Consider the following 23,567-nt stretch of genomic DNA (forward strand, 5'->3'; position numbering starts at 1 on the left):
CAAGAACATGAAACATTTTTTTCTCTCACATATATTACAGAATCCTTGCACAGCACATAACCCTTTTAAAACTATTTTATTTTCCCCTTCTGTCACTAAAGTGCAAAGAATTGTCAAAAAGGTGGCAAAGATGAAGAAAGCCATGCGAAGACTTCAATTTAAAAGTCATAATCACAAAAACCGTTCTGCGGCAGAACAGTTTATACTTGTTTTAATTAGGTTAATTAATCTAATCAATATTAAGCTTAGTAAAACTCTGGCCATAATAGGCAAATTAAGTCCTTATATATTGCAATTATATTTAAGCCAATTTGAAAAAATGCAGCTGATGGATTGTTAACCAATTCAGGGACAAGTCATAAGAAAAAAAAAGGGGTAAAACCCTTTTAGGGTATCAGACGGTTTGCCTTACACATACAGAATGTGGATTTGCAGTGCACATGTTTTACGATTGTAGAATCACACAATAGCCAAAGCTACTTAAGATATGACCCTGCATTGGAATTTCAAAGCACAAAAGCGCGACACATTTTTAAAGCCAAACAAGATTTCAGATCTTTAGCTCATCTTGTAAATTATCGATTAAAAAATACAAATAAAAATCCCAAATCTGTGATTTCCCGCTCCCCCTCAAAAAAAAAAATTAAGCTGCTATACTCAGGACTCGTAAGTCCTTTTTAGGCATTGCTCTTTACAGGCTATTGCTTTTCTTTGAGTCTACTTTCATCTGTCAGAATCTTATTTCTTTGCGGAGCTGCTCGTGCAATACAAACTCTCCATAAATGTAAAAATAAACGAGCAGCTGGAAATGTAAAAAGATCCACGTCCAGGTTTCCGTCTCGCTGCAAAGTGACAGCTACGCGCCGAAAATCAATGTGACTCGATTCACTGCCACTTCGCGTTTCTCGTATAAAAGCTTGTCAAACGTTTAAAAGTCGTCACCTCCTCGTCGACAGAAGACTGACTCGGCATCCTCTTCGCTTGTTTTCACAACGACCTCCGTCTGTGCTGCCGCGTTAAACGTTACTAAAGCATCAGAAGGCCGGCGGCACCCCCCCCCCCCCCCCCCCCCTCCAGGATGAGACGCCGCCGCCGAGACGCTACTGAGCCTGGAAGACGTTGATTTTGCTCGTGTTTTTCAACGTCTGTCGCCGGTTGCAGAACCAAACTCGCACAACCTCTCGGTCGTAGTTCAGCTCTCTGGCGATTTCTGTAATCTCTTGGCCGGTTGGCAAAGCGTTCTTCTCAAAATAAGAGTTGAGGACTTCGATCGCCTGCGGCGTGAAGCTCGTGCGGCGCTTGCGTTTTTTGGACGGTTCCCCGCCGACAAACTCCATCAGATTCTGCTGGCCTTTCTGGTTCCAGTGCTCGGCTTCGGCCAGCCACTTCTCCAGAACCGGCTTCAGCTTCTGGGCGCTCTTTGGGGTGATGTCCAGCTTCTCAAACCTGCAATGCAAAAAAAGTTTAATACAAATGAGCCCACATTTTCACTGATAAAGACAGGACTGTTATAGGAAGGGGTTAGCTTAGCTTAGCATCGAAGCTGGTCTCGGCTCTGAATTAGGGGGCATTGAATCCAAACAGCAGCATCTCCATGGATCAATCATTAAATGTATGTTAGAGGAAGTGTTTGAGATTTTTTTTCGAGAGACCCTCATGTCTAACACTCAAATTAAACTGCATTTTTGATACAGATGAAACAAACAAGTCAGTTAACATCTGAATTTAATGTAAAATTGTACTTTTTAACCCTTTGAGATGAACTGGAGCAGAGTTTTACCTGCAAATGGCAGACTGGCTGTAGGCGGGGCCTTCGGTCGCCGTCAGGGCCTGTCCCACTTGCGTCTGAGTGAGCCCCAAGGACAACCGGCGGATCTTGAAACTCTTGGCAAACTCGCGGATCTCCTCCAGATTGATGCCCTCCTCGCCGCCGCCGACTTGCTGCGGTTCTGCCGTTGTGAAAGGCCTGGCTTAGAAATATCTACCGACTTCAACCGGATCTATGTTTAGACACAAAGAGCAGGTGCACATACTGCTGACGAGGTGGCCCACTTTGGACACGTCTCCACAGCCGATGGGCGCGGTGGAGGACAGAGCGGCGGCGCTCTTCATCACAGATGGCTGCGGAGCGATGACAACCGGCGGCTGAGTGGCGGCCGCCGCCGAAGCCTGGGAGAGAGGGAATGATAATCACGGTTAAACAAGACGTCCGTCGACACAAGCAGCTTGCAGGTTGTCTACCTGTGCGCTGGGTTTGGCGAGCGGCGGCGGCGGCGGCGCGGCGGCCTTGGACAGAACCGCAGCAGAGGCGGCGATCGCCGCGGGGCCGTTCCCCACCGTGGCGATGATCTGGCCCTGGGCATTGAGGAGCAGCTGCGGAGTGACGGTCTGGATCTGGAGACCGTGGAGGGGAAGGGCGGTCGTGGCCCCGCCTCCGGCCAAGGTGGCCGGGTTGACAAACAGCGGGAGGGTTCCTAAGACCTGCAAGTGTTTGGTTTGGGTCAAACTTTCAACAGGCTGGAGAGAAATCATCTTTTTTTTTTTTTTTACCATTTCTTTGGAATAAATGACGCATTTCAAGAAGTCCAATTCCAGTGAGCTGCAATAAACAGGAAGTTTAGAGAGGACAAATCGGCTTCTCGAGAAACTGCCTGGAGCTCGACTGACTTTCTGTAACTCTGATGAGAACAGAAACGCGACGCACACAAATCAATATGCATGACGACATCCGTGGTGTTAAATGGTCGCACGCAACAGGATGTAAAGTCCTGCTCAGCAACAAAACTCACTTTTGTTTCCATAAAAAAAAGAGACTTTGAAGTTTTGTTCAGGAAGTGATTGTTTGCGTGCGTTCGCTTTCATACAGGATGCAAATTCTGCAAAGCCCCCCCCCCCAAAAAAAAACCCAGTTTGCACAAGTGTAACGTCTGCGTCTGGATGTGTGTAAATACGGCGCCACCGGTCTCCCTTGGAAACGGCGTCTCAGCCCTGCCACCGTTCCTCTTGGACCTTTCTCACTTTGTTAAATTCATCAATCTCTCTGATCGTCTCGTATCCGCCGACTTGAATGCGTTTCCATGGAGGGGGCATTCGAGGCCAGTGCATCTCATCTGTATGTACGACGGTACTTCCTGCATCTTCCTGAGGCGCTGTGAGAACCAGCAGCGCTGCACAACCGACGGACGACCGACGGACGACCGACGGACGAGCGCCGTCTCCAGTGAAGTTCTGTCTCGATCAATGCCGATAGGAAAATAACCGATCAATGCAGGACGCCGAAGTGTAAAGAAGAGTCTGTCTCGACTGTCAGCAAAGCATTTCAATTTATCCAACCACTGAGGTGGGAGGAGCAACCTCAGCCTCAGAGCAGGTGGAGGCGGCGGAGTCTGCTGCTGTAATTCGCGCCACACCCACCTGTCCCTGCGCGTTCGTGATGATCTGGCTGGCGATGCCGGCCATGCTGGACATAGCGCTGGTGATGATGGGCGTGGAGGCGAGGGAGCTGAGAAACTGGGGCTGGGCTCCCAGGGAGGCGGCGCTGAACTGAGCGGCGAAAAAGAATGACGTAAATAACGCGAAAACCAACGTGACCCGCGTGACGACAAGCGCAGAGCGGTCTTACAATCGCAGGATTGATGGAGAGCCCGGCGGTCTGGAGCGCCGCCACGGAGATGTTGGACTGGGAGACGGAGGCGGCGGCGGCCGAGGTGGCCGGGGCTCCCGCCATCTGCCCGTCGGTCGTCGCCGTCGGCATCACCGGCTGCATGGAGGCCGCCTGGGGCTGGAACATGGTCTGAGGCTGGACCGAGTTCAGGACCGTCGCCGCTGGAGGGGGGGGGTAGATGGTGTACCGTCTGTTATGGTTCTGTAATCAAGCTAACATTAGCCGCACTGCTAACACGTGCGACCATAAGGGACAAGCTAACAGAGACGAAGCAAACACGCTTTCTCGTTAGCGGGTTTAGTGTTCGCCATATCGGGTTAGCGAGCTAACGAGCGCTAACCACAGAGCTGACGTGAAGCACGCCTGAACAAACGCAGCGGTTTTACCTTGAAGGCCGGCGAACGGCAGCTTGAGGAGGTTTCCGGCCGCGGTGGCGGCCGCGAACGCCGGGAGGGTAGCTACATTGGTGGTCGGCAACGTGAGGACAGCCAGGCCGCCCTGGCCGGCGAGGGAGCCCCCCACACTGAGGGGGATGAGCAGGGGCTGCCCCAGGGATCCCGTCTGGGCCATCATGCCGGTCATCAGGGTGGCCAAACTCTCCTGGGTCAGCAGCTAGCGACATCATGAAACGTTAGCTTTGCTTCAACGCTGCTGAAGCTCCTCCCACTGCTACAAACATTTGGTTTAGTTTTTCCTGCTCATAAAGTCACCCTGGAGTCGTCTCGTGGCGTGACACTAATCAACCTGATGCATAAGTGACACATGAAGGCCGTGAAACGCCGACCGGGTCCTCGTGCGCTACGCTGGGGTCACAGTCGTACCTGTGGACAGCCTTGTAGGGCGATGGGCGCGGCGGCCTGGGGCTGCGGCAGCGACACGCCGACGGGGACGGCGGGCGTCAGCGTGTGGAGGGCGGGGGCGGCGGCCTCTGCAGAAACCACCTGCTGCTGCTCGCCCAGCACTGCAGGAGCACAACAGGTGTCACGGCGATCGCCTGCTCGCCATCGTTTTCCTTTCTCTCTTCTAGTGGGACCCTGATTTACCTGCCCCCCCAGAGTTCTGGGGAAAGGCGAGGCCGTCCAGCGCGGCGCCGGCGGCCTCAGGTCGCTCCGCACGGCGAGCCGCCTCCCCCTCAGGTTTGCCTTCATCCTTCGCTTGCGGTACCGATGACGGAAGAGGCGTGTCGACCTCGACCTCCAGCACACGAATGGTCTCGTGGCCGGACATCACGATGACCTACGGAGTCGAGACAAGGAGACGGGAATGTAATCAATCCTCCATCTTTTATTCAGGGAAGGAAACAGATTAATAAATTACAAATGTCTGGATAGTTTGTGAAACTGAAAATGCTTCAAGAAACATCTAGTGCAGGGGTGGGAAAGCTTTTTTACTCGCGGGCCACAATGGGTTCTGCAATTTGACAGAGGGGCGGGGCCAGGAACAGCTGGATGGAGTGTTTGCGTGAACTAATATAAATGACATGTAAAAAGCCATTACATGAAAGGATTTGGCCTTTTACAGGTAACATTACAGGGAAAATGTCAAATGAATGAGGTTTATAATAAAATTTTATTTAATGATATTATTTGGACAAGTTCGGCGGGCCGTATTGGAAAGCCTAACGGGCCGTATATGGCCCCCGGGCCTTAGTTTGCCCATGTCTGATTTTGTGGATAAATTTAACAAAAAGAATCCACCCCCGATCACAGTACGCATCAATGAAAACACTAGAGGAGACGCAGCGAGACGACCTGGACTGGAGGACAAGGTGCAGAGAGACAAGGCAGGCAGAGGGACGAGGATGCATACCTGGACGTCTTCGGCAGGGAATGTCAAAGTGCAGGATTTAAATGGCTGAAAAAAGACTTCTGCAGTCAGACAGTGAATGGCTACGGAGTACAGAGAAGCCGAGCACATGTTAGGACACAATGAGCAAAAGACGAAACACACAACACAAACACACACACACACAAAAAGAGAGAGAGAGATGCAAATGGTAAGAGCAAAAACACAGCCGGCGAGCTCAAGCAATACTTTCAAAGCACCTCTTTGTGCACCTGCAAAGAGCGTCGCTTTCAGTTTGCACAGAATGTTGCAGGTGTGAGAGAGAAGACGGTTTAGCACAGAGTAGGCCGTCGTCTCCCTCACAAGCACAGAGTGAGCAGGTGGTGAAACACAAAGGTGATTCCGGATCGCAATGCACTTGTGTGGAAGTTAATCCATCCCAGTGATATACGGTGGGGGGGGGGGGGGGGCCTTCACTGCACTCCCACCCGCAGGTGAGCCTTACCTGCTCGTTGACAGTAAGCGGGGCATCTTTGGCAGGGAGATCCTGGGAGTTCATGGCTCGCCGCGCCGCCTTGGTCGTCCCGTCATTCTGAGAAAACAAACACTGATCAAAGCAAAATCCGATCAGATTTATCCGCCACATCCGTCCCAGGGAGGCGGGTAGAAAGTTCCACGCTGTTTGAACACTGCAAGGACAAACGCTGGTAAAAACAGACCCACATGCAGAGGACTATTATTATGATTTATTTTTTATTGATGGTTATTGCTGTCATTGAAGGGCCAGACTATTTGGAGGGGCCTATAAAGAGGCCGTACTGTGTTGCGTTTAAGGTGCAGAAAACGTGAAGGGAAAAAAGGAAACGCAGATCGTGCGCATGAAGTGGGTGCAAATTCTGCACTAATCAGAAATGAGATTCAAGATGGAGCATTTCCTACTGCTATGAGGACGAGTCAAAACTTCAGCGGGTGTTGACGGGCTCCCCACCCCCCAATCCTGCAACAAAAGTCCCGCTGCGTCGGTCACTTTAGAAGACAAACACCGGCCACCGAGTACCGGGCGGCTGGAGGCGTCTCAGCCCGTCCCGGGAGACGGAATATTACGCATTTACCTCTCTTTATCATAAATATATAAATTATGCTAATTACGACCATTGCATATTAACCGAAAGTCGTTTCCTCTCGCCGTTTCGCTGCTTCTGCGAGCGGAGCAGGCTCGGACAGTCCGCGGTGGTTCTTATATTCCACTTACCGCGTGAATGCAGTTTATTTCCCGTAATCCCTCGCCCTCATAAAGGTCCTTGTCACAGTTTGTTTCGGTGACACATGATTAGAAATTCATGTCAGCTCCCAGGCGGGCGCTGTGACTGCACACAAAAGAGGTATTTTTTTTGCATTGATAAAGAGGGCAGCAATTTTTTAGGCTCTCCTCGCTCTTAATATTTAATGACGATGTCCTTTCTGCAACACTTCAGATCATCGGAGATCCTTCACGTGTCTCACAATATCCTACGCGAGCGGAAAAACGCCACAAAATCGGCCTTTTTCACTACGTCATGAACATAATTTATGCAAGAAAAGAAATCTTGCATTGAAAAATGTCTGCCTGGTCTGAAGCGGTGCCATGGTTCTCTTAAAGGGGACGTACCTCAAATAAAAGCGGGGGCACGACGAGGCGAAGATTTAGCTGTGCTGCTAAGGCTAAGCTAATGTTTGCTTAATACTGCTGTTTGTCCGACGAAAGTGTTTATAAATGGTGAACTATCTATGTATACAGTTTTTAAAACAATTCTGAAGCATTTATTTCAAATAAAACGCCTTTCTGATGGTTTCATAACATTTCTGGAGAGGTATTTATTGACTTATCGTGTCTACATTCGGGTTTGTTTGTTTCAAAGTGAATAAAATATTCAAGGACCCCTGTCGGTGAGACTAACCTGTGCCTGATTAAAAAATTTGAAGACAACTGAACCGTGATTGTTTTGTTTTGTTAAACCTAAAACAAGATAACAGAGGTATTTAAATAATTAACTGCACCTTTTTATTTTTTTACTACGGACAATTAAAAAAATTGCAATTGCCCTATTCTATAAAACCGACATAATGTCTGAAAGAAAGACTAAAAAGCCAAATCATTCAGTCTCAGTTTCCGCTATTTAATTTCTCTTTTGTGTAACCACTTAAATAATGTAATTGTTTATTCTTATTGCTGCTCTTCCTAAATTGATTTGAACCTTATCTTTCTTCACAAAATATCACCAGTCGTGTTAGGTATTTCTTTTATTTTATTTTATTTTATTATGTAATCTATCCGCGAATATGCTTTTGCCTGGTGTGTTATTTCTCATCCATATTTGACCCTGAAGTTAAATCTTAAACCTCCGTTCACTCCCGAACTTCTCTTCGCTTCTACCAGTAGGGGGCGCGCGCGCATATAAAACCCTTTGCGCATCGAAGCGCCGATCGAGAACGACTTACGTCATCACTTCCACAACAACAAGAGGCTGAAAAACAAGGAAGTGAATGATTGTGAAGCCGTAACTGCTATAAGGCCGTGACAAGATACGCAGAGATCCGTTTAATCCGAGAGTCCCCCGGTGTCCAGATCAACACGGAACCATGAACAACAAAGGTATTTAGCCGGACGGCTTTTTATGTAACGAGTAAAAATGTTCGCTTTGCGGCCCTGACGTTATATTTCGGATATTAAGAGACGCCGTTACGGCCGTCGGAGGCGGCGTTCGGCTACGTATGTTAGACGATAAACGGACGATAACATGACTTTGATCTTTAATCAACATTAAATGGCGCATGATTTAATTTTGGACGACTACATTTACTGTCACCTTATATCGTTGTAACATTAATATGTCATTTCGCGTATTTTCAGTAAGCTAGCTTAACCCCCACGCAGGCTAATGTGATCGGATTCCTCTGGATTTTGCTTTTATCCATCAGGATCTGTCCGGTTAACAATAATCATCTTGTAATGGCACTCTGATATACGGCATTTATGTTCTATAATATGTGCCTGAGGACAAATGTCTGAGCTATAAACCTGAAACTGCGGGTCATTTTAATGCTAATTATTTACTCAATATTTGATCGGGCTAGCAAATATCAGCAAATAGCACACAATGCTAATTAAAAGCCTTAAATGCTTTTTTAGTTTCTATTTGGGAGCCGAAAATGCATTTTCTTTTCATTTAAATAAAGTATTAATTAATAAAACAAAATTAATTTTCTTCCATTGACATTTCAATTGACAAATGGAATAATAATCGAATCGTTTTAGTTCCATCGCAGTCTAGATGTTTGTTTAAATGCTTTTAAGCTTCATATGTCCTATTTGTAATTTATTTTAATTAAAATCAAACTCATTTCCCTCCAAAGCATCTGCACTTCTACATTTAAAGAGAATACGTTGTTACTGCAGAACTTGCAGTATTCCTTGTCATATCATAATCGTTTTTTCTGCCTAAATATTCCTATTGCAGTACCCCCCCCTCACTAAATGGCCGTGTTAAATGCTGTCTTTCAGGATCATATCCACAGCAAGCTGTGTACCCTCAGCAGAGCTCTGCAGCTGTGTACCCCCCTGCTATGCAAATGTCTCCTCAGGCTCCCCCCTACACAGACACCCCACCTGCATATTCTGAGGTAACATCGCAGTCGTGTGTCCGTACGGCTGTAAGCTGCTTTAAACACCTTTTAACATCTCGTCTTCGTGTCTGCAGATATACCAGCCCAGATACGTGCTTCCATCTCAGGTGCCTGGCCAGCTGCCTCAGATGTCCTCTCCCTACCCTGGCGCTCAGGTGTTCATGCCCATGCAGCCGCACATGTCTGTTGGGCCGGTGGGCCAGAATGTCCCCATGGCTTACTACCCCATGGGAGCCATGTACCCCCATGGGTCAACGGTGATGGTGGAAGGCGGCTTCGACGCCGGTGCTCGCTTCACAACGGGCAGCAGCGTTTCCATCCCAGTGAGTATCTGTGCGGAGCGTTGCGGTTAGCCTGTCGCTCAGCTGCGGGCCTTCTGAGTCTGCCTGCCAAGTCTAAGCTTCCATCCAGATGTGGCTGTGCTTGTTTCTCCTCTTCTCCAGCCCCCACCTCCTGGACATCCACCCAATGCGGCTCAGCTGGCCGCCATGCAAGGTGCCAATGTCGTAATGACGCAGCGCAAGAATAACTTCTTCATGGGTGGATCCAGTGGGGGTTATACCATTTGGTAACAGCGAGTCAACTCTTCCTTCATGCCTAAACCCTGTTCCCATCCCAAATGTTGCCCCAGTTCTTTCCCCCCATCCCATATGCCTCCCTCTTCAGGCTGCTTGGCCAAGCCACAATACTGATATCACCTAATGGAATGTAATATTTTAGCGCCCTTGTGAAAGGTACAGTACTCCACTTCTGACCCGGAGGTCAAATAATGACTGCCTGGAGAGAACAAATGCAAAATTTTTAATATGTAGAATTCATTCCATCGTTCTTCACCAGATCTAACCTCTTTGGTCATTCCAGATCGGATTTCTGTCAGGCATCTGAGACCGAGTCTCCACAGATCAAATAGATCGCTAAAACTCCATTTAAAAAAAAAAAAAAAAAATGCTCTTGTATATCCTGAAACGCAATGTAAGTGAAATGTTGAAATACCAGATGCACATTAGTTAGTTGAGCCGCTTTTTGGTGAAAGTGAAAAACAGTTCTAAAATTGCAGTGAAAGTGCAAAAAAAAGAGAAATCTCCATTTGTCATTTTTTTTGGGGGGCGAACCTTTAGTGTAGTTAAAATTAGTTGGTGTGTAACGGTTTTATGTAAATACCAGTAGGAGAGTCGAGAGGAAATGCATCTCGACTATGCAAAACAACAACAAAAAAAAGAAGCTAGAGGTGTCTTGTCCTTTGCACAGTATTCAAATTACCACGGCAAATTTGTTGCACGACGAAGCATCTGTTTGACAAGATGTTTGTGTTTAATCGCTTGTAAATTAAATCAAGCGAAAGCTAATAATTAGATTTCATGCAATATCCAAAGTGGTATACTGTACCTTGTGGGCAACTTGTAGATGAACGTAGTCGACTGCCTAAGGGCACCGGGATTAGCCCTAATTTAAGGCAAATTAACTTCAGTAAACTTAAAGGAAAGAAATTTAAAGTTAATCCAAATAGAAAGTCAAATGGGAAGGTGTGGTTGGTGTAACATTAAAAACATTTTTTTTTTTTTGGTTCTTGTTTCTACGCAGTCGGATACCCAGAATTTATACACGATGTTTTGTTCTGTAGATTTCATATTTGCTTTCTCACACAGTAAATTTGGTATTTATTCACCGTAGACATGTTAAAAGGTTAAAGAGACTTTGTTGAAAAAAAAAAAATGTCAGCATTTCATTGTTTGTCCTTTCAGTTCTATGCACGAGCAGTTGGTGGAAGAACATCAGTAGAACCAATCGGCTGGTCGTGCCACAGATTTTGGTCGACTTGTGGTTTGGTTGTGACCTCAAAATTCTGGTTGCAATTTAAAAGCAAACATATCGTGTCGTTGTGTTCACTCTGTGTAACCGCATCTCGGATTCTCTGCGTACTTTTGCACCTTTTGCTATGTACTATTAAACACTTTTTATCTGGGATGCACTGCTAAGCACATCTGACGGCTCGCAGACGCGGGCCTGCTCTCTTCCTTCGAATTTCTCATGTCATGATTTTTTTTTTTTTAAAGAAAGCTGTGAGATTTTTTTTAACAAAATTTATTTGAGTCTTAGTTCGTTGATGAGCAGCGTCGGCCGTCCCGGTGGCCTGGAAGGGGCTGCGTCACTGTCGGGCTGTACGTAAGCTTGGAGTCTCCACACGCGTTCTCTTCCATGCTTCCGTACGGTATCCGACGTTTCCCCATGTCTATTTTAGATACCATCGTTTGTATATATTCCTCACTTTGATGTCTGGCAGCTTCAGTAGTTTTGCTGGGTATCCGACCTCCCCGTAAGTTTTAATAGCTTTGGCCTCGATAAATACAAAAGCCCGTCGCCGCCGGCGAGTGATTTCAGCGATACTCGAGAATGAGCCGGGATCTGGAAGCGTATCCTCGCTGACAGCCATGGCTTGGTTTTCTTTTATCCTCCCTCACGCCGCCGTTTCATCCGGCCCTGGAGCGGTAGAGGCCGCGACTATCGAGGCTTTTAAAAAAATATATATGATCCAAATGAGTGTGTGTGTTTTTTCTCCCCATCTCTGCTCTGATAGTTTGTAAAGCAGCATAATGGTGGCTTCGTTCCAGCAATACGAAGTAGCGTAAACTACAGCTGACCATCCGATGCTACGCCAACCACAGCCAGCGAGTAGAAACGCCCCTTTTGTTGAGGGATTATGGACATTTATAGTTCAGGGATTCTCTTTACAATCTTTTGTAAAAAAAAAAAAAAAAAAGCAAAACAAAAACATAGATGTATGTGCTGGAGTGATGTGATAGGCTTTGGTACGCATTCCATCTTTTAAGATTACTAAAGGAGATGAGTGTCAAAGATGGAATACTTTGAGGGGTGGGGGGGGAGAAAGGAACTTAGGTGCACTTAACTTTTTTATACTAAACTTAAAATTTAAAATGTAAGTTTAGAATAAAGGTTATTTTGGAAATTTGAAATGCATGTTTGTTTTTGTTTTCTCATATACGGCGTTTCAGCACAGGGCGGGCCGTGAGAAGACCGATCGCTGAGGCCAGCCGGGAATTCGGTTAAAATGTTGGGAGGATTTGGTTCTGGACGCGCGGCAGCATATTTGTTCAACTGGATGCTTTTACTTTCTTGGCCTTCATACCAATTCTTTTGTCACGAGTCATTATCACCGACCTTAATTTAGTAAGTGTACTGTATTAGAAAAAAAAGTAATCTGTCGCTTTATCATAAAGGTTACTGCGTCAAATATGGATCTGTATTTTTGTCCGTACTACCATCAAGTTCCTGCTTTTCAATCCAACAGCTACAAATAAATCTCTCCTTAAGGAAGCTCATCAAATTCAGATTGTGCTGACGTGTCGGGCTTTCATTCACTCGTGTTGGTCGGCAAATGAGGCGCGGAACGCCAGCCAGCTCCTGAAACGCAGCATCAATGGAAGCTGGAAGCAGCAGGGGGGGTATCTGCAAAGCAGTACAAAGTACTACGATGGAAGTTTGAATCATCACCGAGCTGCAAAATCGAGATTTACCGTCTTCACTACACAAACGGCAAAGTCATCAGAACGGAAACACACAAAGTCGCATTTAAAAGAGGATGCATTTTGAATTCAGGAAAGACATTTTAAAAGCGAATGAATACAGAACTGAAAGAACACGTCTCGGGGGGGAGGGGGGGGGGTAAATACAGTAGGAACACAGGAACAAGGCTATAAAATATTGTTACAAGCGAACATGACGTTTACTGATCGTGTAGTTGCGACATTAAAAAAAACTCCCACCACCTGTTTCACGCCTCGCTTTGCTAACGTGAACACGTGTGTGTGTGTATGTGGGGGGGGGGCACCTGCTCCGCATCCATCAATATTCACTCTTTATGCCGTCAGTTTTTTGTCATTACATAATCTTAAATGAGGCTTTTCTGCACAGATACAGAACCAAAACAAAGAAAAAAGCCACAGTTCTCAGTCTTCCATCTTTCCCTTCGTTCCCCGCGAGTCTTTCCCAGGTTTATATGAAGTATTCCTTCTTTTCTCCCGTGTCCTGCTTGCCGTATTCCTCGTCGGGGTCTTCTCCGGGACCCGGCTCCCCGGTCGTCCTGTAGGCGCCTTTGTTGTGGCAGAGATACCAGTAAAGCAGGAAGGCCAGAGCGCCGACCGTCAGCAGGACGAGCACGATGACCACTGCGGAATGAGGACGAGATGTGTTTGCGGCGCGACGCGCGGGGGATTTTAAAGTGGGAGAAAACATTCGGGAGTAACATGAACAGTTACCAGCGATGACCGTGGAGTCGCCGCTCGCCGGGGCTGCCGTTGTCGCCGCTGGAGGAAACGTAAAGGTTGGCGTGACAAAGCCGAACAGACACTAGTCTGGGTCAGAGAGGAAGTGCGGCGCGCCGCGGTCGCACGCTCGCAGAAAGGGGCGGGGACTCACCCTGAATCACGGTGGTGTCAGCTTGCGTAGGAAGCGATGCTGAAAGTCCTGAACGAAACACAAGCAGAGGTGCGTCAATGAAACGGCACGGAACACGAGGGCGTGGCTTCACACTCCGTTGGATGCAACGCCGCCATCGGGTCCAACCGATACCGCAGAAGAGCGCTCGGGAGGGCACAGACCTCCCCCAAGCAGCTCACTCCCCTCCGAGCTGGATCTACGCCGTCCACATGGCGATCTGGATCATCCTCAAAGGGTTCTAGATTGTTCTTGGTATCTTTACACACCAACCATGAAAAGTCAAAGTGAATCAGAGTCGATGTGTATTTTTAACTGATTTTTGAATCCATTTTTATTGTTTAAATGTAATATTTTTTCCTGATGATTGTTCATATCGGACCCCTTTATGAATGTGATTTCTGGTGAGTAAAATGAATGAACATTTTACACAATATAAGTTATAAGTAAATGGGAAAATCCTGAATCTTTCGTATCCGGATCGCTCTCAAAATTCAACGGGATCCGAGTTAGACCAAGACCCATCTTCAGATTGTTTTTATTCGTCGACATCCATTTTTTTACGTAATCCTGCTAACAGACAGGCGAACACGAGCTCCTCGGCGGAGGTGACGGATGTGCATGAACTCACCCTCCGTCACAGTCGTGATTGTGTGCGAAGAGTTTGTGAGCAGAGACGCCATGTCGGAAACTGGAAGATAAAAAAGCATGTTAAAGAATGCCGCACGGCTCCGTCCTCGGCACACTGCGGGTTCGGAAAGACTCGTATAACGGCATAGCTGCGTATTCAGGGCTGTGAAGGTGAGAGCGGGTTATTATTACGCTTGCTGTGTGCACTATTACTGTTTAACAGAGGTGGAGCTGCGTTTAAGTACACCCTTAAACAGCGATTTATAAAATCCAGTGAGTTAAATCTTCAACGACTGACTGTCAGACACTCAGACATTTCTTTTTTTGTATTTTAAACTTTAACTTTTTTGATTCCACTTACCTTAAACTTCGGATTTAAACGGTCGTACTTGTATTTTGCGTTGACATTTTGTCTTCAATGAACAATTTGTTTATCAATGAAGCGCATGGACAAATGGATCCTGGTCATATCGCCCTTCTTGTTCACTGATATCGACTCATTTGCATAAAGTTAGCTCAATTAGTCGATTAATTAAATTAAATTAAAGCCAATACAAAAAAATCCAACAACAGCAGCCAACAAGTAAATAAAATATTAACATCCAGAAAAACGAGGTGACGTCATTTCTCCTTTTTTTTTCCTGTCAGCTGTTTGAAGCCCAAAAAAATATTGATCTAAACGGAAAACATTTATTAACCATCAAAATAGTTGAAAGCTGCAATGTTGCAACCATAAAACATAAATTGAAAATACTCCAGAAAGCGTTCTACGTATTATTAAAGGTGCATTACACACGAATTAAAAGTACGTAGATCAAACGAGCAACAGCTGGAGGCGGGGCTCACCGTTCATTGGTCCAGCTGGTTAAACTCGCGAGCTAATGCTATCTGTAAAAAAGAAAAACACACAAAACAAACAACATATCTCACTGACATTTGCGTAATCACGCTTTTAGCCACTATCCTAAGGTCGGAAATGATTTCTTGGACCGGTCGACACTTTGTCGCCATCGTTACTAAATAAAGCGAAACTTTAAACTCCTAGCCGTAGCTAAAACGCTAGCTAGATTCTCAGGTATGATTGTTACGGGACATTGTTCATCACAACTGTAATAAAGGCTTACCTGGGCTCGACGGAGCGCCTTTAAACCTGACGGAGTTGATAGATTTTTTTAGCTCAAGGTACAGGTGAGGAAAACGAACGCGCCCTGCTAACTTAAAGTTTGAATTGGAGCTGATAGAAGATAAGAACGGAACTACATTAACGTGCGACTTCTCGCTCGTTAGACGATCTGCTCTCCATTTCCGCCCCTCCCTTTCCTCTCTGGTTTTCCTTTCAAAGATTGTTTAATAGACAGGACGCACCACTCTCGGCTTGAAACGTTTGTTGTTTTGCTGCCGTCCAATGGCGCGCTCCCATTTTTAAATGTCAATTTTACAGAAAGGATATAGATTTGTTCATGTAAGCTTTTATGTTTATGTATTGAAGTCAGGATAGTGAAGTGTAAAAAGAAACATTCAATTCAAGTAAAAAGATTAAATTATATATACTTTTATTAAAGTTATGAAAAATTACCACCCCTGATAGGAACTGTGAGTAGATTCACTCTAAATTGGACAGAACACATAAAAAGATTAAAAAAACGCACAACACATGCGCCACACATTTAAAATGTTCATAATTCATAGGGGTTGTAAAAAGTAATTTTATTCTTCTGTGATCTGTGTTGATCTGACCATCTGAATCCCCTATTATTGGGTAAGCTAAAAAGGTTCGAGAAGGTCTAAACAAATACAATCCATTTAATAAATTAAACGCAAATTTATAATAAGGCAAGTGGAGATATTTGAATGGAGTGAGAGCTCGTTACTTTTAGCCCCATCCTCAAACCATTGACAGAAAAGCACAGCTGTTAAAACTCTTTCTATCTGATCCATCTTAAAAAATAATGGAAATCCATTCAATTTATTTTCTAAATTTATTAGCTTTTCCCTTGAGGTTTTAATGAATCAGTAATCCTATCGTTAAAAATCAATCGGTATATACAGTACATGATACAAAAAAATATTAAGACACAATAATTAATCATCACAGTGCACACACTTAACAGATTTTGTGTTTTGAATGATAACTGTAAAGTAAAATAAAATACACATTAATAACAGAACATTTAAAATTGTATTTATGTTCAGGTTTTGCTCAGGGACTGAGTCGAGCTCGTTTTCCTTTTGGAGTCTACAGCAGTCAAGCTTCTCAACACTCGAGGTGCTTGTCTTTGTTGGTATTTGTTGGAATCTGTCAGATAAATGCGGGTCCAGAAATCCCCAAATGATCCTGCCTCATGTGTATTTGGAGCCTTATTGAAACGCTTTACTGTATGCAGAGCTGATCTAGACTGAAGATAAATTGGACGCATTCATGCACCACAGTTGGACACTTCAGCCGGCTGTCCCCGCACTTCTGTCTGCCGTGCAGCTGCTGCTGTCGGTCGCTGCCGTGCTTCCCTGTTCAAATCAAACACAGGTTTACGCAAAGGACAGTCAGATACAGAAACAAGACAGAAAACGGAACTGGATCACATAGAACAGTTTATGTATAAATACAAACACTAATAATAATAAGGAAGAACAGACCTGGAACAAACTTTAAACCGTTGTGCTTTTAGCATCCTGAGTTGTCTGCTTTCCTACGGGAGCATCCTATTTGCACGCAAAGCGGAAAGAGGAAAGGTCACGTTAAACAGCGACTATGCAGAAGAAGCACGCATCAGCGGTGTGCGGGGTCACATGACCGACCTTGAGAGGGCCGCTCAGGTCACTGGCGCCAGAGACGCCGCCGTTCTCCAGTCCGTTGGGTTTTGGCGGCGTGACTTCGTCCATGCTGTCCTCGCTTTCCTCGATATGCAGCTGGACGCCGTCGGCTGCAGAAAGCTGGAGCTCCAGGCTCTCGGAGTCACAGGAGTTGTTCAGTTCAGAGCTGCTGTCGCTCGGTGCAGGGTTCTCGCCGTCCCCCTTATCGGCCCCCTGATCGGCCCCCTGATTGTCCCCCTTATCGTCAGACCCAGCAGGAGGCTTAGCCTCAGGCTCCTCTTCATTTATCACTTTCTCCTCTTCCACCTTATTGCCGTCTTCTCCTGATGTCTTTGCAGCCCCCTCCTCCTCGTCCCCTCCTGCAGGTGGACTTTGGATCTCGTCCCGGCTCTCGTTTTGGGTCGACCCGGCGTCCAGGTCCTCAGGAATGGACGCCTGCGAGGAGATTCTCGTGGCGCTGCTCTCCCGGGACAGAGTGCTGTGGAGGGGTTTGTCCGGGGACCTGAAACTGTACCTCTGGGCCGGTTTGGGACTGTAGCTCCTGTGGAAGTCGGAAAAGCTGGCTTTCCAGGCTTTGGGGGACAACAGGGTCCGTCTGTTCAGCGAGCCATACCTGAAAGAGGAGGACATAGATTGGATTTTTTTAGACACATATTTTTTTAATCATTGCAAAACACTTACCTCTAAAGGTTTGGCAGAGAAATAGATAATAAAAAATGAGCCTGTTGGATCCCGAGTGATCTCACGATGGAATTTGCTTTTCCTCCTTCGCTCATCTTTTTGTCAATTTCTTACCAGCTGACAGGCAGCAACGGTTTTTAAGAAGGAGACACCAAATTCTATATTTGTGCTATTAATATTTACCCGATGCATACCTGACCTGTTTGCTCTCGTACATCTTGAATTTTCATCGCACTTCTTGACTTCCTCTTTATTCACTGTGTGATTTCATGCTGTCAGACGCTGAAGACTTGCCAAACGGGTTTCCATCAGTTTTCCTCCTTCCTCTTCTTCGCTTTACTCAACAGGGCGGCACAGAGCCGATGGACGGAGGAAACTGTGTCCCTAACTTCCCTCGCTGACGTCTCACCGCAGACGCCTCGGGGCAGCCGCGTAACGGCAAACGGCCGATGCAAGCGAACCACGTCGCGTCTTCCTTTTGAACTTCTGACCAACGAGGGGAAAAAGACCGACTTGCCTTTGCATCCCCTTGATGGCGAACACCTTGTCGGGATGCTGAGCCTGCAACTCCTTCATGACGCACTGCAGGTCGAGGCTGAGCTGCAACGAGATCGGGACTGGTCAAAAGGAAGACGGACGTCTCCTCTGAGACAGAACTCTGTCCGGCGAGCTGACGTAGCCGAACGCACCGTGATCATCTCCTTGTGGAATATGTTTCGTAAGTTCGATATGGCCGAGAAGACAGAAACGTAGCATCCGATGCGGCTGAAACAGACACGACGTGGTGTTAGTGTTACCCATATGCATATTTATATATCTATCTCGCGGCCATTCTTCTATCACCTGTCGTAGAGCGCAGGCAGCTCCTCCTTCAATTCGCCGTTGATGCTTTCGTAGATGCTTTTGGAAGCGTGCACCTCTTCCTCGGCCTGCAGTCGCACCGTTTGAAAACAGAAGTGTGAACCGACGCAGCCCGGGCCTCGACGGAGGAAACAGATTCTGGCCTCGCTCTGAATCACCTTCAGTATCTTGACGTCGTCCCTCTTCTTCGCGGCCCGCAGGGCCTCCAGGTGGTGACGGGAAGAGTCGTAATCCACCAGCTTTCTTCCCCTTTTGGATATCCTATCCTGCAGACGGAGTGGGACGGACGATCCATGCATATTGCATGTATGTGTGTGTGGTTTTTTTTTGCTTGCCTTTCATCTCTGCGTCTCTTTCCACGCCTGCTCGCGTCTTACCCTGACATCTGGGAATTGGCTGACGTAGCACTCCATGGTGCGAATGGACTGGTCTAGAATCTTCACCTCAAAGTCATTCCACAGGAGGTCCTCCCCCTTTTTTCAAACAGCGCAGCATAAACACCGCATTCATTATGGATGACGAGACGCTTTTGTAACTCCTACAACGTAAAAACGTGCAGCGGCGCAGCTAGATCACCGCGCTGTGACGATCATACTGACTTCTACGATGGCTCCCATGTCTTCCTCTCCAACCCAGTCTGTTTCATAGGCGTCAAACAGAGACTGGGAAAGTCGCCTGGAAGCCTCACGCATGTCTGTAAAAGCAATTGCCTCCATGAGGCCTGGAGACTAGAGGACACAGAAGCAGATGTCGCCTCAAGGAAGAGCCTCCCCACCTCTTACTGCGTTAACGTAACCCCTCAGGTCCTTGTATATTCGGTTTCCATCAGTCTGCAGATAGACGAGAAGGTTGCGTCGGTGTCAGTGAAGGGATTTATTCGTTCAAAAATGTTACATTAACGGGGTCTGGTCAATAAACCATCCCTAAATCCTGTCAGGACAGCAGATATCCAGTTCAATCACTCAGATATCTAATCAATCAACACATATACTTCGATTACCTGCTGGTCAGTAAAATTTTGGAGGCAATGTTCAAATTGATCATCTCTGCTCACTGTGGTCTTTCCCAGCCTTTGCAGGACCTGCAGAAAAACAACGGCCATGAACGTCAGCGCCGCTGCAGCGAAATGGAAATCCGTCCCGTCTCGCAGACTTGACCTTTTCTTTGCCTCTGCTGAGCTGCCGCTGGACTTTTTTGGCAAAGTCACCAGAGCTGTTTTTTGGACTCGTGCTCTCGGCCATATTTGATCTTGACTGTCTTTATTTCTAATGATGAAAGGAAACAGAAGGATTATATCATTAAATAGGAGGTTCTGTTTTTGTCAGCCTTTATCTGTCTGTCTGGACGTCTGTTTGCAACATAACGCAAAACATTACAGATTAAACTAGATGACATTTTCAGGAAATGTTGGGAATGCTACCAGGAACAGACGATTACATTTTGGTGGTGATCCAGAAGAGATCCTGGATTCTGGATCACTTTGAGATTTATGTTAACATTGCAGTCAATAAAGCTTTAACATTTGTTCCTCAATATTATTGAGGATGTTGATTATTGATCGATATTTATGGAATTTAACACAGTCATGTAGGGTGGGGACCTCTATTTTACCCCAGAACTTAATCTGGGTCGGCTCCAGAATGCCGATATTATTGAGATATTTATAAAAATGTTGGCACACTTGAGTTTGGTTTGATATTAATTTAATTTAGTCTCTATCTCTAATTTAATATTAGAGATATAGATTTCTAACAAGCGTCGTCTTATCGCTGAGTCGATTCCACATCGGAGCAAAAATAAATAGTTTGGATTCCCTACTCCAAGGTTTTATATAGAATATGAATAGATTTTCCATCATTCATTCAAGCATCTGATAATTTATAAAAAATAATATCTAATCTCGCTCCCAACAAACGGTTTCTTTATTTATTTACTTACTTATGCGACCCTTAACCTCAAGGCGGTTACTCACTACAACACCCAGAGTTCCTCGCGGTCAGGCCACGCCCACCAGCCAATGGCCGCGGTGAACTTTGGCCGCTGCGTATTTCGCTCTGTCCCGGGAGGAGCGGCTCCACGACCAGCCAGCGGATCGTCGCAGCGCCGCTCGCCGACCTGCGGGACGCGATCATGGGCAGCGGCCTGGCCAAATGTGCCGCCACCGACCTGGGCGTCCAGTGGGCCGGCTGGGCTCTGGCGTCGGCCCTCGGAACCGAGAAGTTCTATGACTTAGCAGGTAATAATTCAACTTCCGGTTCGGAGGGGGGGGGGGGGTCGTTATTCTGTAATTCAAACCCCTTTTCGTGCTTTATTATTATTATGTTGACCTTTCATTGTTATAAAACCAGCGTTATCTAAACGATCCGATCAGCTGAGCGCCGCACAGGTGAATTCTGGGGGCCTCTTGTTTGGGTCAGAAAGGGGGGGGGGGGGTTCTTTTAATTGGAAAGATTCTCATGCTGCGTTCAGGACACATTGGAATGTGGGAAAAGGCAAACTTCCGTGTTTAGTTTTTTCTTTTGACATAAAGAAACTATGTGAATGAATTACACTTTTATTATCATTGCATGGGACAGTTTGGCATTCGTCATATCTTATTGAAGTCGACTAAATCTTACTGAAATGAACGCTGCTGCTGACAATCATCAGGGCATCCATTATATAATATATATATATATATACTTTATATATATTATTTTTAATTGATCGCGGGAACGCGTCTTTGTCAGAGGTCAAAACATTCGAAACGGGCATCGCAGAACCGACCTTTGTCTGAAATGCGAATCTGTTAGGCCCTTTCTACCATTTAGACGTTATAGTTTTCACGTTGACTGACATTAAGAAGTCAAAGACGATCCTGCCCGAGGGTTGGTCTTACCTGTCGACACCGGGCTTCTTTGACAACCACCTCGACTTGTCTTCCCGACGATCGTCTCCGGCTTGCGGCGCTCCTGGATATTTTTTAACCTTGAACTTTGAAACCAATCGTCTGCCGTATCCTGGGTAAAATATTTATTGAACACGCCTTAGTCCGGGACGAATAGAGCCGCCCGCCATGCCCACGGCTTTTTTTTTTAAACAGGATCTGGAACATTTATACTGCTGGCCCACCTGAGTCGTATTTGGGGAGGAGCCAATCACATCCGCCAGACGGTGCAGTCCGGTCTGGTGACGGCGTGGGGACTCAGGTAAGCGAGGGGAGCATCGATCCGCGTTCCTATTCGTCCTCTGGCATTAAAAGCTGCGGTTTCCAGCGACGGGGGGGGGGGATTCCCCGCCGAGGTCAAAGGTCGGGTTAATGAACGACTCCTTGGTTAATGTGAGCGGACATTAACTGTGTTCTCGCTGCAGGTTGGGAACATTCCTCTTCCTGCGGATCTTGAAGGAAGGTCATGATCGCAGGTTCAACAGAGTCAGAGACAGCCCAGGGATGTTCTTTGTGTACTGGACCATTCAAGGTACTTTGAATCCTTCCTCTAACCCCCCCTGCCCCCCCCGAAGGCACCAAATGTACACTTCCAGCTCTTCACGTGAATGCGTTCGGGGCAGGGGCGCTTGTTTTCGGCCTCGTTGACGACCCCGTCTGTGTTTCGCTCAGCCCTGTGGGTGTTCATGACCCTCCTGCCCACCTTAATGCTGAACAGCGAGAAGCGGGACGTCCCTCTGGGGACGAGGGACTACATCGGCTGGACGATATGGGGCCTCGGCTTCGCCACCGAGGCCATTGCTGACCAGCAGAAATGGGTTTTCAAGCGGGACCCGGACGACGCCGTAAGTTAGCAGGCTTCACCCTGAGCAACACGGATGTCTATTAATAGCTGACTCGCAGCTTTTGTGCCCCCCCCCCCCAGGGGAAGTTCATCCAGAGCGGACTGTGGGCCTACAGCAGACACCCAAACTACTTTGGAGAGATCCTGCAGTGGGCGGGTCTGTGGCTGTCGGCCTCGTCGGTGATGGCGGGCCCCCAGTACCTGAGCGTGGCGTCGCCGGTCTTCGTCTGGTTCCTGCTCAGTTACGTCAGTGGCATTCCCATCCTGGAGAAGCAGGCCGTGAGGAAGTGGGGGTCCGACCCCGCCTTCCAGAACTACATCAAAAACACGCCCGTTCTGTGGCCGCGGCTGAACTTTTGACCTTAACGCGCTCGCGCGTTGAGCATCGCTCAAACCGTGAACCCTGAGCACAATATTTTGACGCGATTGTGCAGGTGTGATATTTGTATGACGCTTCATTTAAAAAAATTAAAGTCCAGTGCTGATTAAAAACGGCTTCTTTGTGAGATCCGTTTGTAAAAAGACATTTTAGGGCGCAAAATTCCAAAGCAGGGATTGTTACGTTTACTTCAGGGCTGTCTGCGGAAATGCTAAGATTAGCTTTTATTGTCATGTTTTCACACTGCAAACACAAAGCCTTGCTCAAGGGCACCTTGGCAGTGCTCCGATGGTAAAACTGGCCCCTCTCCAGCCACATTCCTCATTTCGGCCCATTTCATCAATAATTCATACGCCACCTGTTGCTCCGGCAACACAAAGCACGCTGTGGGTGTGAAACAAACCAACCCCTGACCTCACACTTTAAGACCTGAAATCATAGCCATTACAGATAGGTGGCGCTGCGGCCTCACAGCAAGGCCACAGGTTCGAATCAGATTTTTGCATCGGCTTGTATGTTCTCGAGTCTGCGTGTGGGTTCTCACGTTCTCCGGCTTCCTCCCACCTCCAAATATATGCAAATTAGGTGAATGTGCGAGCGGACTGGCGGCTTGTCCAGGGTGTACCTCACCTCTTCACCGCTGGAAAAGGCTCCAGCACGACCCGGTAACTGAACAAAACGGTTCCAAAGGCGAATGATCCACGGAAGAGTGCGTGTCACGGCCGGAAATGCGAATGTCCAAGTTTAAAAACTAAAACCGAGAAGTTAGCGTTTAACAAAAGCACACGTTACAGAGTATCGTGCACAAAAAAAACTTCAACCAAGACAAATTACGCGCTTAATTTTAATGACCTTTCGCTAACGGCTGCCT

The 23,567-nt window shown here is 46.8% G+C and overlaps 5 protein-coding genes across 6 annotated transcripts; 2 read left to right on the forward strand and 3 right to left on the reverse strand.

Moving 5' to 3' along the window:
- Nucleotides 1–1,100: 1,100 nt before the first annotated feature.
- pou6f1 (POU class 6 homeobox 1) lies at nt 1,101–6,008 on the reverse strand. The gene is made up of 11 exons (XM_068752252.1): nt 5,955–6,008; nt 5,474–5,518; nt 4,708–4,900; nt 4,486–4,625; nt 4,051–4,276; nt 3,623–3,825; nt 3,415–3,543; nt 2,242–2,481; nt 2,034–2,169; nt 1,781–1,949; nt 1,101–1,446 (listed from the first exon to the last, which is right to left on the reverse strand). Exons 1-11 carry the CDS (start codon nt 6,006–6,008, stop codon nt 1,101–1,103), a joined length of 1,881 nt encoding a protein of 626 aa, XP_068608353.1.
- Nucleotides 6,009–7,968: 1,960 nt separating this feature from the next.
- On the forward strand, nt 7,969–11,650 carry dazap2 (DAZ associated protein 2). Its single transcript, XM_068744414.1, has 4 exons — nt 7,969–8,081; nt 8,991–9,109; nt 9,187–9,435; nt 9,556–11,650. Exons 1-4 carry the CDS (start codon nt 8,069–8,071, stop codon nt 9,682–9,684), a joined length of 510 nt encoding a protein of 169 aa, XP_068600515.1. The 5' UTR covers nt 7,969–8,068; the 3' UTR covers nt 9,685–11,650.
- Nucleotides 11,651–12,718: 1,068 nt separating this feature from the next.
- On the reverse strand, nt 12,719–15,504 carry LOC137900354 (small cell adhesion glycoprotein-like). 2 transcript variants are annotated; one of them, XM_068744426.1, is made up of 6 exons: nt 15,319–15,504; nt 15,041–15,082; nt 14,196–14,255; nt 13,547–13,594; nt 13,387–13,434; nt 12,719–13,296 (listed from the first exon to the last, which is right to left on the reverse strand). In XM_068744426.1, the coding sequence occupies exons 2-6, from the start codon at nt 15,045–15,047 to the stop codon at nt 13,124–13,126; spliced, it is 336 nt and encodes a 111-aa protein (XP_068600527.1). In that variant the 5' UTR covers nt 15,048–15,082; nt 15,319–15,504; the 3' UTR covers nt 12,719–13,123. The 2 variants fall into 2 exon arrangements, with proteins under 2 accessions (XP_068600527.1, XP_068600536.1); XM_068744435.1 differs by lacking the exon at nt 15,041–15,082.
- A 1,336-nt stretch (nt 15,505–16,840) lies between these two features.
- bin2a (bridging integrator 2a) lies at nt 16,841–19,788 on the reverse strand. Its single transcript, XM_068752379.1, has 11 exons — nt 19,705–19,788; nt 19,548–19,628; nt 19,323–19,377; nt 19,147–19,241; nt 18,925–19,020; nt 18,706–18,813; nt 18,530–18,615; nt 18,376–18,451; nt 18,204–18,286; nt 16,991–17,618; nt 16,841–16,894 (listed from the first exon to the last, which is right to left on the reverse strand). Exons 1-11 carry the CDS (start codon nt 19,786–19,788, stop codon nt 16,841–16,843), a joined length of 1,446 nt encoding a protein of 481 aa, XP_068608480.1.
- A 764-nt stretch (nt 19,789–20,552) lies between these two features.
- On the forward strand, nt 20,553–22,813 carry si:ch211-210c8.6 (uncharacterized). Its single transcript, XM_068751941.1, has 5 exons — nt 20,553–20,783; nt 21,630–21,735; nt 21,899–22,005; nt 22,146–22,318; nt 22,399–22,813. The coding sequence occupies exons 1-5, from the start codon at nt 20,678–20,680 to the stop codon at nt 22,675–22,677; spliced, it is 771 nt and encodes a 256-aa protein (XP_068608042.1). The 5' UTR covers nt 20,553–20,677; the 3' UTR covers nt 22,678–22,813.
- The last annotated feature ends 754 nt before the right edge of the window (nt 22,814–23,567 follow it).

The sequence above is a fragment of the Brachionichthys hirsutus genome, chromosome 2 (genome assembly GCF_040956055.1).
Source record: "Brachionichthys hirsutus isolate HB-005 chromosome 2, CSIRO-AGI_Bhir_v1, whole genome shotgun sequence".
Taxonomy (NCBI): Eukaryota; Metazoa; Chordata; class Actinopteri; order Lophiiformes; family Brachionichthyidae; genus Brachionichthys; species Brachionichthys hirsutus.

What these genes read in the sequence shown, in the direction of transcription:
- si:ch211-210c8.6 (XM_068751941.1), top strand. Translation starts at nt 20,678, where the DNA reads ATGGGCAGCGGCCTGGCCAAATGTGCCGCCACCGACCTGGGCGTCCAG. An exon ending in GAAGTTCTATGACTTAGCAG is followed by an intron (nt 20,784 to 21,629) that starts GTAATAATTCAA and finishes TTTTTTAAACAG; the next exon opens with GATCTGGAACATTTATACTG. An exon ending in TGTGTACTGGACCATTCAAG is followed by an intron (nt 22,006 to 22,145) that starts GTACTTTGAATC and finishes TGTTTCGCTCAG; the next exon opens with CCCTGTGGGTGTTCATGACC.
- dazap2 (XM_068744414.1), top strand. An exon ending in CCCCACCTGCATATTCTGAG is followed by an intron (nt 9,110 to 9,186) that starts GTAACATCGCAG and finishes TCGTGTCTGCAG; the next exon opens with ATATACCAGCCCAGATACGT. An exon ending in GCAGCAGCGTTTCCATCCCA is followed by an intron (nt 9,436 to 9,555) that starts GTGAGTATCTGT and finishes CCTCTTCTCCAG; the next exon opens with CCCCCACCTCCTGGACATCC.
- pou6f1 (XM_068752252.1), bottom strand. Translation starts at nt 6,008, where the DNA reads ATGAACTCCCAGGATCTCCCTGCCAAAGATGCCCCGCTTACTGTCAAC. An exon ending in GCCGTTCGCCGGCCTTCAAG is followed by an intron (nt 3,826 to 4,050) that starts GTAAAACCGCTG and finishes CCCCCCCTCCAG; the next exon opens with CGGCGACGGTCCTGAACTCG. An exon ending in AGTGGGCCACCTCGTCAGCA is followed by an intron (nt 1,950 to 2,033) that starts GTATGTGCACCT and finishes TCACAACGGCAG; the next exon opens with AACCGCAGCAAGTCGGCGGC.
- bin2a (XM_068752379.1), bottom strand. Translation starts at nt 19,788, where the DNA reads ATGGCCGAGAGCACGAGTCCAAAAAACAGCTCTGGTGACTTTGCCAAA. An exon ending in TCAGCAGAGGCAAAGAAAAG is followed by an intron (nt 19,629 to 19,704) that starts GTCAAGTCTGCG and finishes GTTTTTCTGCAG; the next exon opens with GTCCTGCAAAGGCTGGGAAA. An exon ending in ACATGGGAGCCATCGTAGAA is followed by an intron (nt 19,021 to 19,146) that starts GTCAGTATGATC and finishes GTTTGAAAAAAG; the next exon opens with GGGGAGGACCTCCTGTGGAA.
- LOC137900354 (XM_068744426.1), bottom strand. An exon ending in AATCACGACTGTGACGGAGG is followed by an intron (nt 13,595 to 14,195) that starts GTGAGTTCATGC and finishes TGTTTCGTTCAG; the next exon opens with GACTTTCAGCATCGCTTCCT. An exon ending in TGACACCACCGTGATTCAGG is followed by an intron (nt 13,435 to 13,546) that starts GTGAGTCCCCGC and finishes CGTTTCCTCCAG; the next exon opens with CGGCGACAACGGCAGCCCCG.